Source organism: Lepus europaeus, chromosome 7 (assembly GCF_033115175.1).
Source record: "Lepus europaeus isolate LE1 chromosome 7, mLepTim1.pri, whole genome shotgun sequence".
Taxonomy (NCBI): Eukaryota; Metazoa; Chordata; class Mammalia; order Lagomorpha; family Leporidae; genus Lepus; species Lepus europaeus.
In genome coordinates, this window is record NC_084833.1 from 50458204 (window position 1) to 50474219 (window position 16016).

Here is a 16016-nt window from a genome sequence, read left to right on the forward strand (position 1 = left end):
ATGCTGTTTTGATCACAACAACTCTAGAGTATGTCTTAAGAGCTGGTATTATGATGCTTTCTAGCTTTGCTCTTCTTGTTAAACACAATTTTGGCTATTTAAGATCTTTTGTGCTTCCATAAGAATTTTACGACTATTTTTTCTAGTTTTATGGAAGAATGTCTTTCATATTTTGAAGGGGACTGCAGTGAATTTTTAAATTGCTTTGGGTGGCAGGCGCCGCGGCTCACTTGGCTAATCCTCCAACTGCGGCGCTGGCACCCCAGGTTCTAGACCCGCTTGGGGCACCGGATTCTGTCCTGGTTGCTCCTCTTCCAGTCTAGCTCTCTGCTGTGGCCCGGGAAGGCAGTGGAGGATGGCCCAAGTGCTTGGGCCCAGCACCCGCATCGGAGACCAGGAGCAAGCACCTGGCTCCTGGCTTCGGATCGGCAAAGTGTGCCAGCCGTAGCATCCATTTGGGAGGTGAACCAACGGAAGGAAGACTTTTCTCTCTGTCTCTCTCTCTCACTGTCTAACTCTGCCTGTCAAAAAAATAAAATAAAATAAAATTGCTTTGAGTAATATGGACATTTTAACATTAATGCTTGCATTTCATGAACATTAGAGATCATTCCATTTTTGTGCTTTATATTCCTTTCATTAGTGTTTTATAATTTACAAGATAATACAGCTCACATTTTCATTCAGTGATACTATGTGTCAGGCACATGTTATTAATTGGCCTCTGAAGAACTGCTCATATTTTCAATTTATAGATGAGGTTCAGAGAGACATAGAGACTTGCCTAACTTTCCAGCAAAGAGAGATTAGTTTGTTTTAGACCAACTCTTGTGCCTGGAACAACTCTGAAAAGCTAAAATAAAATACAAAAAGCAAATGCATTAAGACATAGCACATAAGCAAGCAGCCTAAGCTTGAGAGGACAAGAACTCAGCTAAGACTAAAAGTAATCCATCATTCTGTGCTTCTTTTTCCCCCCTCAAGGAACTTACTGCTGATTCATAACTCCTACATGGTCAACAGGATGAGAAACAGAGCTTTTAAGAGCATAAGGAAACAGAGTAGAGCACGATATAGTCTCAAGAGGCTGGGAGACCATATTTCGAGACCAAGGCTATGAACACAAGGAGAGGGCATGAAAGACCAAGTAAGATCTCAGACAGATGTGAAAAAATAGCCAGCTTAAATTCAGAGCTGCTTTTCCCTTGAAGACGTTTGCCAATTTATAATCAGTCTCCAAGAGATGAAGAAATCCTAAAAGAATTCTTCATATTATTTCTATTTAAAAGTAAAATAGAACTTCCAAATGAGAATTGATCTATTGGATGTCTGTTTGGGGAAAAAAAATGTACCTTGGGTTATGTACCACACAATACAGAATTAATATCAATTTTCAATCCTACTCACACTGAACAATAAATTCCAGACACATTATAGAACTGTGAGTTAAGCAGCCATTTGGGACATTCACATCCCATATCAGAGTGCCAGTTCATGTCCTGGCTAATTCACTTCCAATCCATCTCTCTTCTAGTGCACCTGGGAAGCAGTAGATCAGAAAGCTCAAGTCTTTGGGTTCCCGCTACCCATGTAGGAGACCCAACTGGAATTTCTAAATCCTGGCTTCAGCCTGGCCCAGACTTGGATATGAAGGCCATTTGAGAAATGAACCAGTAGATGGAATATCTCTGTTTTTGTCTTTCTCTCTGTCACTCAGCCTTTTAAATAAATAAATAAATAATATATATTTTTGAAGATTGGTTTATTTATTTGAAAGTCAGAGTTACACAGAGAGAGAAGAAGGGGGGGGAAGGGAGGAAGAGAGAGAAAGAGAGAGAAAGAGAGAGAGAGAGAGAGAGAGGAACTTCTTCCAGGTCTCCCACACAGGTGCAGGGGCTCAAGAACTTTGGCCATCTTGTACTGCTTTCCCAGGCCATAGCAGAGAGCTGGTTCGGAAGTGGAGCAGCTGGGACTCAAACCTGCGCCCAGGGATGCTGGTGCCACAGGCAATGGCTTTACCCGCTACACCACAGTGACAGCCCCAATAAATAATATTTAAAAAAAAATAAATAAAACCTCTAGGATGTAATCTAGAAGAAAATCTTCATGACCTCAGGGCAGATATTTCTTTAGATATACACACACAAAAATCACTAACCAAAAGGAAATTATTGATAGACTGGCACTGAATTAAAATATTTACTATTTTCATGTATAAACACCATTTTAAGCCAGTGAGATAAAATTTTTCAACATATGTTAGATAAGTACAATACAATCTAATATAACACACATATGTATCTGTATGTATGCATATATATACATATATATATATATATATTCGTGTCCAAAATACACAGAAAACTCATGCTGATTGCTAACAGTCAGCAAACAGCAAACCTGAGAAGATATCTGAGTAGCCAACTGACATACGAAAGGCCTTCACCCAGATGAAGCACCAGTGAAATGCAGATATTCAAGCCACAAGACAGTTATACATCTATTAGGACGATTTAGAAGGCACAGTACCAATGTTGGTGAGGATATAGGTAAAAATTAACAAGCACTTTGGAAAATTGTCCAGCTCTATCTTCTAAAGGTAACACATCCTAGCAATTTTTCCAACATACATATCCAACAAAAGACATCAATATTGTTCTAGCAGCATTATCTGCAATAGTCAAAAATTTTAAAGTATAATATGTGTCCATTTATTACAAGATAGACATTCATTAATGGAATACTAAATAAAATGAAAATGAATGAATTGCTGCTTTGTGCATTTATTAATTGCTGATAAAATTTTGAAAAGAGAAGCAAAAGAGAAAATATGTGTAAGTTGGTCCACTTACACAGAATTTAAAGGCAGGGCCGGCGCCGCGGCTCAGTAGGCTAATCCTCCGCCTTGCGGCGCCGGCACACCAGGTTCTAGTCCCGGTCGGGGCACCAGTCCTGTCCCGGTTGCCCCTCTTCCAGGCCAGCTCTCTGCTGTGGCCAGGGAGTGCAGTGGAGGATGGCCCAAGTCCTTGGGCCCTGCACCCCATGGGAGACCAGGAGAAGCACCTGGCTCCTGCCATCGGATCAGCGCGGTGCGCCGGCCGCAGCGCGCTACCGCGGCGGCCATTGGAGGGTGAACCAACGGCAAAAGGAAGACCTTTCTCTCTGTCTCTCTCTCACTGTCCACTCTGCCTGTCAAAAATAAAAAAAATAAAATAAAAAAAAAAGAATTTAAAGGCAGGAAAAAGTAGTAATGGCAGAAATCAGCACTGAGATAACACTTGAGAGACAGTGACAGCTAGAAGGGGAATATTAGAGGATTTCTGGGGTGCTGAATTCTACTTCTCAATGATGGTCACATATGTGTATTCAGTTTGAGAAAACTCATCAAGTTAATCAAGCTGTATACTTACAAGCTAAGTACTTTTATATACAAATGTTAGATTTTAATTCTTAAAATGTTTTGGAAAGCAAAGAGGAGGAAAAGGTAAAAGTCAGAAAAAAGATATAAGCACTTAATATTATACAACAGTCAGACAACAAGTCTACCACACTCTGGGCAATTACTGAGTATTTATCTTTAGATTTTACCATTAGTTTAGATATTCATTGAGTTGGGGAACATGAATGATGATAAAGTTCACCATGTAGGTTATGGAACCAACTTCATTTAGGTAAGATGTGACCTTCACCTTGACTTCATCTGACAGCAAGTTACATTATTTAGCTCACACCAAGTCCAAATTGGGGCTGTTATGGCTACTCTATTCACAGGTTAAAAGAAAATAAATCAGCAATTAAGCTGGATATTCACTTAGCAAAAACTGGTATTGGGAAAACTAGCTAAATAAATCTAATAAATAGAGATAACATTTTTGGACTATAAATGATATAATATTTATTAATGTTCACCCATTATTGCAAAAAAATCAGGTTTACAAACAACATACGAAACATGCCCTTCTTCAGAAGAACTGATAAAGAAAAGATATATTTCCACTTTGACTATGACCCTGTCGGAATAAGATCAAAGTCGGCGAACCCTAAAGGCTTCCATAGCCTTGGCAACTCATGACTAGAGCCTAGGGAGATTACTGACGCCATAAACAAGAGTGTCAAATTGTTAAGTCAACAACAGGAGTCACTGTGTACTTAGGTCTCATGTGGGATCTGTCCTTAATGTGTTGTCCAATGTGAAGTGATGCTATAACTAGTAGTAAAACAGTATTTTTACACTTTGTGTTTCTGTGTGGGTGCAAACTGATGAAATCTTTACTTAGTATATACTGAATTGATCTTCTGTATATAAAGATAATTGAAAATAAAAAAAAAAAAACAACCTGGTGTTAAATTGGACATTGCATAGAAAATTAATCAATTTTTAAAAAATATCATGTAGGATCTCTGTCCTTAATGCGCTGTACACTGTTATTTAATGCTATAACTAGTACTCCAACAGTATTTTTCACTTTGTGTTGCTATGTGGGTGCAAACTGTTGAAATCTTTACTTAATATATACTAAACTGATCTTCTGTATATAAAGATAATTGAAAATGAATCTTGATGTGAATGGAAGGGGAGAGGGAGCAGGAAAGGGGAGGGTTGCGGGTGGGAGGGAAGTTATGGGCGGGGGGGGGGGGGAAGCCATTGTAATCCATAAGCTGTACTTTGGAAATTTATATTCATTAAATAAAAGTTAAAAAAAAAAGAAAAGATATATACACAATGGAATATTATTCAGCTACAAAAGAATGAAATTCTGGAAATTACATCAAAATGGTTACAACTGGAGCCTATCATGTTGAGTGAAATAAGCTAGACACAGAAAAAAAATACTGTATGTTCTCCGTTATATTTGGGAGCTAAAATTTTTAAAAAATCAAAACAACAGGAAAAAAGAAATGCCTGTGTGTTAAGCAGCAAATACAGTGTTTTGTCAAAATTTGTTTTAAATCTTTATCAGATAAAATGTTAACAATTATGTACTATTACAGCTTGAATGATTTTGTATCTATTTTAAAATTTACTTCATATGACTGAAGTTAAATATATTTTCATCTGATAATTGTTTATAGGCTTTGCCTATTTTTCTGATGAACTATGGTCTTTTTTAATTCTAATTTGTTGAACTCTTTATTTACTGGAACCTTTGATTATGATGTAAATTAAAAATGTGTTACTTCAAAAAAATAAAGGAGTGAAATAGCAATAAAAGAGTTACTTCCTATAGAATGTTTTGCCAATTGCTTTGCTCTGTCTTACATGTTCTTCAATCTATTTTTCTGCCTCTGTGATCACTGGACCGCATCAGAAAAGGCAAAAAAACCCACATCCTTAAAACAGAAATATTGGTCTATTCTGAACTCAAGTTATATTTGCAATATTTCCAAAAATATTTATTTTATTGTTTGGTTTCATATAATTTTTTTTCCTTAAAATTAAAAGACGTTTTTTTAAAAACTACCTCTTTTTTTTTTTACTTGTAATGAATATAAATTACCAAAGTACAGCTTATGGATTACAATGGCTTCCCCCTCCCATAACTTCCCTCCCACCCGCAACCCTCCCCTCTCCCGCTCCCTCTCCCATCCCATTCACATCAAGATTCATTTTCAATTCTCTTTATATACAGAAGATCAGTTTAGTATATATTAAATAAAGATTTCAACAGTTTGCACCCACACAGAAACACAAAGTGAAAAATACTGTTTGAGTACTAGTTATAGCATTAAATCACAATGTACAGCACATTAAGGACAGAGATCCTACATGAGGAGTAGGTGCACAGTGACTCCTGTTGCTGACTTAACAAATTGACACCATTGTTTATGGCATCAGTAATCACCCTAGGCTCTTGTCATGAGTTGCCAAGGCTATGGAAGTCTTTTGAGTTCACTGACTCTGATCATATTTAGACAAAGTCATAGTCAAAGTGGAAGTTCTCTCCTCTCTTCAGAGAAAGGTACCTCCTTCTTTGATGACCTGTTCTTTCCATTGGGATCTCACTCTCAGAGATCTTTCATTTAGGTCTTTTTTTTTTTCCAGAGTTTCTTGGCTTTCCATGCCTGAAATACTCTCATGGGATTTTCAGCTGGATCTGAATGCCTTAAGGGCTGATTCTGAGGCCAGAGTGCAAAAACCTACCTCTTGAATGCTCTGGCTAACTTTATTTCAGTAAAAGAAAAAGAAAAATCTTACAGCACAAAAATCTTGTGATACAACTTTAAATGTCAAAGTTTCATTAAAGATATTAATTATTACATTAGCAATAATGGAATATATATAAAAACTCATAGTTACCTGATAATGAGGTTTACACCACTGCTTTAAGTCCCAATCCCAAAGAATCATCTGGAAAAAGAAATTCAGTTGATTACACAATAGAATTAAACAAACATAAAGATAAAATGTAGCATTTCAATTACAGATATCTGAACTAATTTAAAATTTGGGAAAGGAATTGGGAAGGTGAGAATAAAAATAATCTCTAGACAAAACATTTTAGTTAATCTGTAAATTAAATTCAAAAATATAAAGAATAATCAAATAATTCACTAAAATAAGGTATATTAATTTTTCAAATACTTATTACCACAAAAATACAAAACCAAAATCACATCTAGTCATTAAAAATATGAAAAAAAATTCATGCATCTTCAGATATTCTTCCCCTCCCTATCCTTGTCTTCAAAGGTCCATCTTCATCATTTTTAAAGCCAGTGTTAAGGGATGAAATTATTTCCTTACCAGTAAAGCACTTCTGTGCCCAGCTGCTCTACTTCCATTCCAGCTCTCTGCTATGGCCTGGGAAAGCAGTGGATAATGGCCCAGGTCCTTGCGCCCCTATGCCTGCATGGGAGACCCAGAACAAGCTCCTGGCTCCTGGCTTCAGATCAGTGCAGCTTCGGCCATTGCAGCCAATTGGGGAGTGAACCATTGGATAGAAGACCTCTCTCTCTGTCTCTGCCTCTCCTCTCTCTGTGTAACTCTGACTTTCAAATAAACAATAAATAAAAATATTTAACAAAAAATAAAGAAAGAAAGAGAGTTAGAGAGAGGTAGAGCCAGAGAAAGAAAGAAGTCTTCCATCCGCTGTTTCACTCCCCAGATGACCGCAACGATCAGAGCTGAGCTGATCGGAAGCAAGTAGCCAGGAGTTTCTTCTGGGTCTCCCACACAGGTGCAGGCATCCAAGGAGTTGGGCATTTGCAGGCCATAGCAGAGAGCTGGATCAGAAGTGGAGCAGCCGGGACTTGAACTGGTGCCCATTTGGGATGCCGGCAATGCAGTCTGGGGCTTTAACTCACTGTGCCACAGCACTGGCCTCTCTCTATATATATTTTTTAAAGATTTATTTATTTGAAAGTCAGAGTTACAATGAAGCAGAGGCAGAAACAGAGAGGAAAACAGAGATCCTCAATCCACTGGTTCTCCCTCAAAATGGCCGCACCAGCCAGAGCTGAGCCAATTGGAAGGCAAGAGTCAAGAGCCTCCACCAGGTCTCCCATGCAGCTGCAGGGGGCCCAAGAACTTGGGTCATCCTCCACTGCTTTCTCAGGCCAAAGCAGAGAGCTGGATCAGAAGTCAGGCAGCCGGTATTGGAACCAGCGTCCATATGGGATGTCAGCACTACAGGTGGTAGCTTTACCTGCTATGCCACAGTGGCAGCCCCTTAATAACAATATTCTCAAAATTAAGCTGGGCAGGTGCCCTAAGGCCTACATTATTCTATAAGACTACAAATCACATTAGCTAAAATGTATTTCCATGCCATTTCAATGTTATTTTTCACATGTATCTATTTAATTTGTATTATTTGAAGTGTATTATATATCACCAATAAAAATAAGTAGATCATAGTTTTTCTAAAGCCTAAGCTAATGATAAAAATAGTAACAAGTAACTCAGAATGAATGTTAAACCTAAATCAGGAACAGAACTCTAATGCAAACAGAATAAAAATTTGTAGGCATAATAATCCCATATAAACGTGTAAAAACAAAAATGTTATAAGGACATATAATAGCAACTATCTAAAAGCTGATTTCTCTCTCTTTTTTTAGACTGACAATTCATTCATTCTACATACTTCGGCATGTTATCAACTTTCAAACTTTTTCAAATAATGACAGAAAGCCAGAAAAACTTCAAACAAAGCATAAAAACCTCTTTGATACACCAACAGAATTTTTCTAAAACAAGTACATACTGCTTCATTTTATGAAATTGAAAATATAAAAGACAAGAGATAAAAACAATAAAGGTGTGATGTGTTTCTTGTAGGCAGCAAATAGATGGGTTTTGTTTTTTATTCCATTCAGCCAGTCTGTGTCTTTTAACTAGAGAGTTAAGGCCATTTACATTCAAGGTGACTTGATAATGCCCTGCCATTTTTTAAAATTTTATTTATTTATTTTTTTTTCTTTTTTTGACAGGCAGAGTGGACAGCGAGAGAGAGAGAGACAGAGAGAAAGGTCTTCCTTTACCGTTGGTTCACCCCCCAATGGCCACTGCGGCCGGCACGCTGCTGCCGATGCACCGCGCTGATGCCAGTGCCGCAGGCGGAGGATTAGCCTATTAAGCCATGGCACCAGCTGCCCTGGCATTTTTCATAACTACTCCTATTGTTTACTTTCGATTTCCTTTGTACTTTTACTGAGAGCTTTCCTTCCTTTATCTTCTTCTTTAGTGGTGACCGTGTTTCTGTGCTTCTGAGTGCAGCACATTCTTAAGCACCTTCCGCAGGGCTGGATGGGTGGTGACAAATTCTTTGTTTCTGTTTGTCATGGAAGGTCTTTATTTCACCTTTGTTCATAAATGAGAACTTTGCAGGGTATAGTATTCTGGGTTGACTGCTTTTTCTTCTTAAGACTTGGACTATATCTCGCTATTCTCTCCTAATCCGTAGGATTTCTGATGAGAAGTCTGCTGTGAGTCTAATTGGATGTCCTCTGAAAGTAATCTGGCATTTCTCTTGTGCACACTTTAGAATCTTTTCTTTACGTTTTACTGTGGAGAGTTTGATTACAATGTGTCATGGTGCAGATCTTTTCTGGTCCTTTCTATTAGGAGTTCTCTGTGCTTTCTGTACTTGGATGCCCCTTTCTTTCTCCAAATTGGGGAAATTTTGTTATTATTTCACTAAACAGGCCTTCTAAACCTGTTAGTGGGAATGTAAACTGGTAAAACCACTATGGAAATCAGTTTGGAGATATCTCAGAAATCTGAATATAGACCTACCATATGACCCAGCCAACCCATTCATGGGAATTTACCCAAGGGAAATGAAATCAGCAAAGAAAAGAGTTATCTACACTGCATGTTTATTGTAGCTCAATTTACAATAGCTAAGACATGGAATCAACCTAAATGCCCATCAACTGAAGACTAGATAAAAAAATTATGGGATATGTACTCTATGCAATACTATACAGCAGTAAAAAAAAAAAAATGAAATCCAGTCATTTGCAACAAAAAGGATGAATCTGGAAAACATTTTACATAGTGAAATAAGCCAGTCCCAAAGGGACAAATACCATCAGTTTTCCCTTCTCTGTGATAACTAATAAAGCACCTAAAAGGAAATCTGTAGGCATGAAATTGATGCTTCTCAAAGCAATGACTTGAACAGCCCTTGTCTTGACTGTCAAGGAACAATTTTTTTTTTTTTAATGGAGTGTGGGACTGGGAATGAGAGAAGGTGGAGGAGGTTGGGTGAAAGGGTGGGTAGGATGAGAAGAAGCACTATATTCCTAAAGTTGTACCTATGAAATTGGTACTCATTAAATAAATGGTTTCTTTTGGGTAAAACAAAGAAAAAATAATAAATAAATAGTTCAGGAGATTCAAAACAAAAAGAAGGTATCATTTAGATTCTGTGGTCCTCAAAGCAAAAGCACTTAAAAGATTAACCATGCTGACAGATTTATGAAACAAGTAACACAAATGATAAATATTATGCTGAAAGAGAGAACAGATCAAATAATTTCCAAAACATACTTTCCATATGACACTTTGGGAATCACAGAATAGAAAAGGCATTAAATGTAAAAGAGTTACATTTGTATACAGTGGTTTCTTTGTTGCTGAATAAATTCAGGCATGTCAAAATCAACTCTTAGTAATGAATAATACACATGAGAAGAAAAAACAAATTTTTAATGTGGTTATAACTAAAAATCCCATGCTAAAATATTTTTCTAAAAAATTCTTATTTGAAAGGCAGAGACAGAGAGAAGAGAGAGAGAGAAAATGAATGTCTGAATCTTTCAGATCCATGGCAGGGACCAAATTACTTCAGCCTGCTACCTCCCAGGGTATGCACTAGCAGGAAGCTGGAATCAGGAGTACAAGTGGAATTCAAATGTAGGCAATTCCAATATGGGATGCAAGCATCCCAACTGCTATGACAAACACCTGCCCCAAAAGGATCCCTTCTTTTTTGCCTATTTAGCGATTATTTTGTAAATGATGATAAAGACTGGGAAATCAGACATAAAATCAATTCTAAGAAGAAATCCTTTATTTGTGCAGCAAAAGTCTTTGCAAATCAATGACAGTATGACAATAAGTTGCACACTGCTCTTATTCACAGAAAATAGCTGGTGGATAAAACACATGTACTAGGCATGATTCAATGTTAAAAAAATAGTACAAATGTAAAACACTCAATTTCTGGCCACAAAGTATATACATCTTTTCAGTTTGCTGTGAAAAAATAAAACAAATAGAAATTTATTAAAAATCAAATATAAAATAAGACCAAATATAATAAAAGAGGGTTTTATCCCCACTAAAATGCAAAGAACTGAGGCAGGTGTTATGGTGCAGTGAGTTAAGCTGCCACTTGGGACACTCACATCCCATATCTGTGTGCCAGTTCCAGTCCTGGCACCTCTGCTTCCAATCCAGCTTTCTGCTGTACATCCTAGAAGGCAAAAGATGGTAGCCTAAGTACTTGGCTTGGAGTAATCAAATGGAGTCCAGGCTCCTAGTTTTGGCCCAGTCCTGGCTATTGTGGGCATTTGAAGAATAAACCAGCAGATGGAAAATCTCTCCCCCAACCTGTTTGTAACTCCTGTCTTTAAAATAAATAGTAAATAACCTTTTTTAAAAAATGCAAAGAACTGTCATGTTTCATGCTTTTTAAATATAATGCTCATCAATTTAGCAACCAATATAGCACTAAAAGTAGTCTTCATTGAGAAATTCTTCATAATTATAGTTATATAATATATATGAAGTCTAAGCTTAATCTGAATATTCAAAACCAACAGTCAACAAACAATTGCTGCCTTTCCTCATAAATTACCATTTTGGATGTATTTTTCTAATTTAAAAGAAACAGAGAAGACAAAAATATGATTGGATATAAAATGAACCTTCAGGGGCTGGCACTGTGGCATAGTAGGTTAAACCTCCACCTACACTGCCAGCATCCCATATGAGCGCCAGTTCAGATCCTGGCTGCTCTTCTTCTGATTCAGCTCTCTGCTAATAGCCAGGAAAGCAGTGGAAGAAGGCGCAAGTTCTTGGGCCCTTGAACCCACATAAGAAGCTCCTGGCTCTTGCCTTCAGATGGGCCTAGCTCCAGCTGTTGCAGCCATTTGGGAAGTCTTCCAGCAGATGGAAGACCTTTCTCTCTGTCTCTCCCTCTCTGTGTCTGTAACACTGCCTCTCAAATAAATAAAACTTTACAAAAAAAAAAAGAATGAAACTACAATGCAATTTATTTATAGTCATCACTGACTGGATAGATATATTGCAAATAATATACGTGGTTATAAAATTTGTTTTTTTGTTTTTAAAAACTGTGATGAAATTTTTATACCTAAAATTGGTAGATGGCCACCATGAACACTGAACACGGAATGCATTGTGGATGGTACATATATATTAAAAAATTAGGCTGGCGCTGTGTGTCAATAAGCTAATCCTCCGCCTGCAGTGCAGGCACACTGGGTTCTAGTCCCGGTTGGAGCGCCAGATTCTGTCCCAGTTGCTCCTTTTCCAGTCCAGCTCTCTGCTGTGGCCGGGGAGTGCAGTGGAAGATGGCCCAAGTGCTTGGGCCCTGCACCCTAATGGGAGACCAGAAGAAGCACCTGGCTCCTGCCTTCAGATCAGCGCAGTGTGCCGGCCGCAACGCACTGGCTGTAGCGGCCATTGCGGGTTGAACCAACAAAAAAGGAAGACCTTCCTCTCTGTCTCTCTCTCTCTCTCTCTCACTGTCCACTCTGCCTGTCCAAAAAAAAAAAAAAAAATTTAAGAAATATTGATCCAAGTATTCATTCTCCCTATATAAAAGCAAAGTTTAAAAAAAATTTTTAGTTCTATGTAAAACAGCTGTTTCCACATCAGCAAAATTTTAGGCATATAAACTTTAAATTTTGACTTACAGCTTTTAAAAAAGTTACAGTGATTATGTCACATTTTCAAAATATGGTTCTATTACACTTATAAGACACACACTTTGCTCGCTCACTCTCTCTCTCTCTCTCTCTTTTTTTTTTTTTTTTTTTTTTTTTTTTTTTTTTTTTACTCAAAGAGACACTAACCCACTGTTGGTGGGAATGCAAACTGGTCAAGCCACTATGGAAATCAGTCTGGAGATTCCTCAGAAACCTGAATATAACCCTACCATACAACCCAGCCATCCCACTCCTTGGAATTTACCCAAAGGAAATTAAATTGGCAAACAAAAAAGCCATCTGCACATTAATGTTTATTGCAGCTCAATTCACAATAGCTAAGACCTGGAACCAACCCAAATGCCCATCAACAATAGACTGGATAAAGAAATTATGGGACATGTACTCTATAGAATACTATACAGCAGTCAAAAACAATGAAATACAGTCATTTGCAACAAGATGGAGGAATCTGGAAAACATCATGCTGAGTGAATTAAGCCAGTCCCAAAGAGACAAATATCATATGTTCTCCCTGATCGGCAACAACTGAGCACCAAAGGGGAAACTTGTTGAAGTGAATTGGACACTATGAGAAACAGTGACTTGATCAGCTCTTGTCCTGACTGTTGATGTACAATGTAATACTTTATCCATTACAGTATTTTTTTGTTCTAGTACTATTGGTTGAACTCTGTAATTAACACACAATTATTCTTAGGTGTTTAAATTTTAACTGAAAAGTGATCCCTGTTAAATATAAGAGTGGGAAAAAGAGAGGGAGGAGATGTACAATTTGGGACATGCTCAATCGGACTTGCCCCAAATGGTGGAGTTAGAAACGTGCCAGGGGATTCCAATACAATCCCATCAAGGTGGCATGTACCAATGCCATCTCACTAGTCCAAGTGATCAATTTCAGGTCACAACTGATGACTCTGATAGGTCTAAGAGTCAAAGGGATCACACAAACAAGACTAGTGTCTGCTAATACTAACTGATAGAATCAAAAAGGGAGATAACGATTCAACATGGGAAGTGGGAGACACAGCAGATTCATAGAATGGAAGATGTCCTAAATAGCACTCTGTCCTCAGAATCAGCCCTTAAGGTGTTCGGATCTGGCTGAAGAGCCCATGAGAGTATTGTAGGCATGGAAAGCCAAGACACCCTGGGGGGAAAAAAAAAAAGAAGACGACCTAAATGAAAGATCTCTGTGAGTGAGATCCCCGTGGAAAGAATGGGGCCATCAAAGAAGGAGGTACCTTTCTCTGAAGGGAGGAGAGAACTTCCATTTTGACTATGACCCTGTCGGAATAAGATCAAAGTCGGCGAACCCTAAAGGCTTCCATAGCCTTGGCAACTCATGACTAGAGCCTAGGGAGATTACTGACGCCATAAACAAGAGTGTCAAATTGTTAAGTCAACAACAGGAGTCACTGTGTACTTAGGTCTCATGTGGGATCTGTCCTTAATGTGTTGTCCAATGTGAAGTGATGCTATAACTAGTAGTAAAACAGTATTTTTACACTTTGTGTTTCTGTGTGGGTGCAAACTGATGAAATCTTTACTTAGTATATACTGAATTGATCTTCTGTATATAAAGATAATTGAAAATGAAAAAAAAAAAACCTGGTGTTAAATTGGACATTGCACAGAAAATTAATCAATTTTTAAAAAATACCATGTAGGATCTCTGCCCTTAATGTGCTGTACACTGTTATTTAATGCTATAACTAGTACTCCAACAGTATTTTTCACTTTGTGTTGCTATGTGGGTGCAAACTGTTGAAATCTTTACTTAATATATACTAGACTGATCTTCTGTATATAAAGAGAATTGAAAATGAATCTTGATGTGAATGGAAGGGGAGAGGGAGTGGGAAAGGGGAGGGTTGCGGGTGGGAGGGAAGTTATGGGGGGGGGGAAGCCATTGTAATCCATAAGCTGTACTTTGGAAATTTATATTCATTAAAGAAAAGTTTAAAATAAAATTTAAAAAAAAGACACACACTTTGATTAAAATTTTAATTTGGGGGCCGGCACTATGGCTCACTTGGTTAATCCTCTACCTGTGGCACCAGCATCCCATACAGGCGCCGGGTTCTAGTCCTGGTTGCTCCTCTTCCAGTCCAGGGCTCTCCTGTGGCCGGGAAGGCAGTGGAGGATGGCCCAAGTGCTTGGGTGCCTGCACCTGCATGAGAGACCAGGGCACCTGAACCCACATGGGAGACCAGGAACAGGCACCTGGCTCCTGGCTTTTAATTGGCATAGCTTCGGCCACAGCAGCCATTTGGGGAGTGAACCAATGGAAGGAAGACCTTTCTCTCTGTCTCTTTTACTGTCTAACTCTATCTGTCAAAGAAAGAAAGAAAAAAAAATTTTAATTTGGTTTTAGGAATTTCTTTTTTTTTTTTTTTTTTTACAGGCAGAGTGGATAGTGAGAGAGAGAGACAGAGAGAAAGGTCTTCCTTTTTGCCGTTGGTTCACCCTCCAATGGCCGCTGCAGCTGGCTCATCGCGCTGATCCGAAGCCAGGAGCCAGGTGCTTCTCCTGGTCTCCCATGCGGGTGCAGGGCCCAAGGATTTGGGCCATCCTCCACTGCCTTTCCAGGCCATAGCAGAGAGCTGGTCTGGAAGAGGGGCAACTGGGATAGAATCCGGCGCCCCAACCGGGACTAGAACCCGGTGTGCCGGTGCCACAAGGCGGAGGATTAGCCTGTTAAGCCACGGCGCCGACCGGTTTTAGGAATTTCTATTATTATATCTACCTGTTTCTAAACTTATACTATCAGAAATACATTATCAGAAATTATTGTAGCTTTGCACACTATGGTTATTTGTTCAAAACTAATTTAAAGGAATATTTTCTTTAAATAACATAAGAGGTACATACTATTAAATGTCTTTTTTAGTTTATTTGATAAAGTGTACCAAAGACCACACCTTTATTTAAATGTACTTTTTCTTTGTGGTTTTAAAGTTGAATCCTGATAAAAGTTTCTGTTTGAATATGTTTACAAGTCTAACATGCTTTACAGAACTCTACAAAACCAACAAAACCACAGGGAAACATCAGCAGCACAATCAGGAGATGTTATCAGGTTTAATTACGTCAATGAGGTTTTATTTCATTGTTCCCACTGTAGCCAAAATGAAAAAGCATATATGTGCCTTCAAATCAAACTTACAGAACTGCTACATTTATGTGAAACTTATAAGACTATTATTATGGTACACCTTTGGATTAACTGTTAGAAATATTATTTTTGGTGACATTTTTCTTGAACTTCATATATAAATCTATGCTAATGAATTGAATTTCAGTATTTCCAACTGTTTTCTACTTCTATACTTTTCAACACAGTTCCAAAAAAATTATTTTAACTCTTCGATTGTGTTTATCAAACATAAATCAAAAACAAAATAAACAGCCAAAAAGTTTTACTAAAGCTATGCTTTCTAGCTTAAGGTACAAAAATTACGTAACCTGGATCCTTACATGACAAAGAAACCTATTCAGAAACACTAAGAAGCAGAAGAAAAGGTTAATGTGAGAGGGAGGGTTGGCTGGGGGGGGGGGGGGAATAAGGAAGGAAGACTAGTATTACT

At 38.0% G+C, this 16016-nt stretch overlaps 1 protein-coding gene across 2 annotated transcripts in view; it reads right to left on the reverse strand.

The window, feature by feature from the left end:
* Positions 1–16016, reverse strand: part of PDE3B (phosphodiesterase 3B) — a 206573-nt gene that overhangs the window by 84711 nt on the left and 105846 nt on the right. For both annotated transcript variants that reach the window (XM_062196455.1, XM_062196454.1), the window contains exon 2: positions 6299–6349. In XM_062196455.1, coding sequence (XP_062052439.1) covers positions 6299–6349 — 51 coding nt within the window. The remainder of the gene's footprint in view (positions 1–6298; positions 6350–16016) is intronic.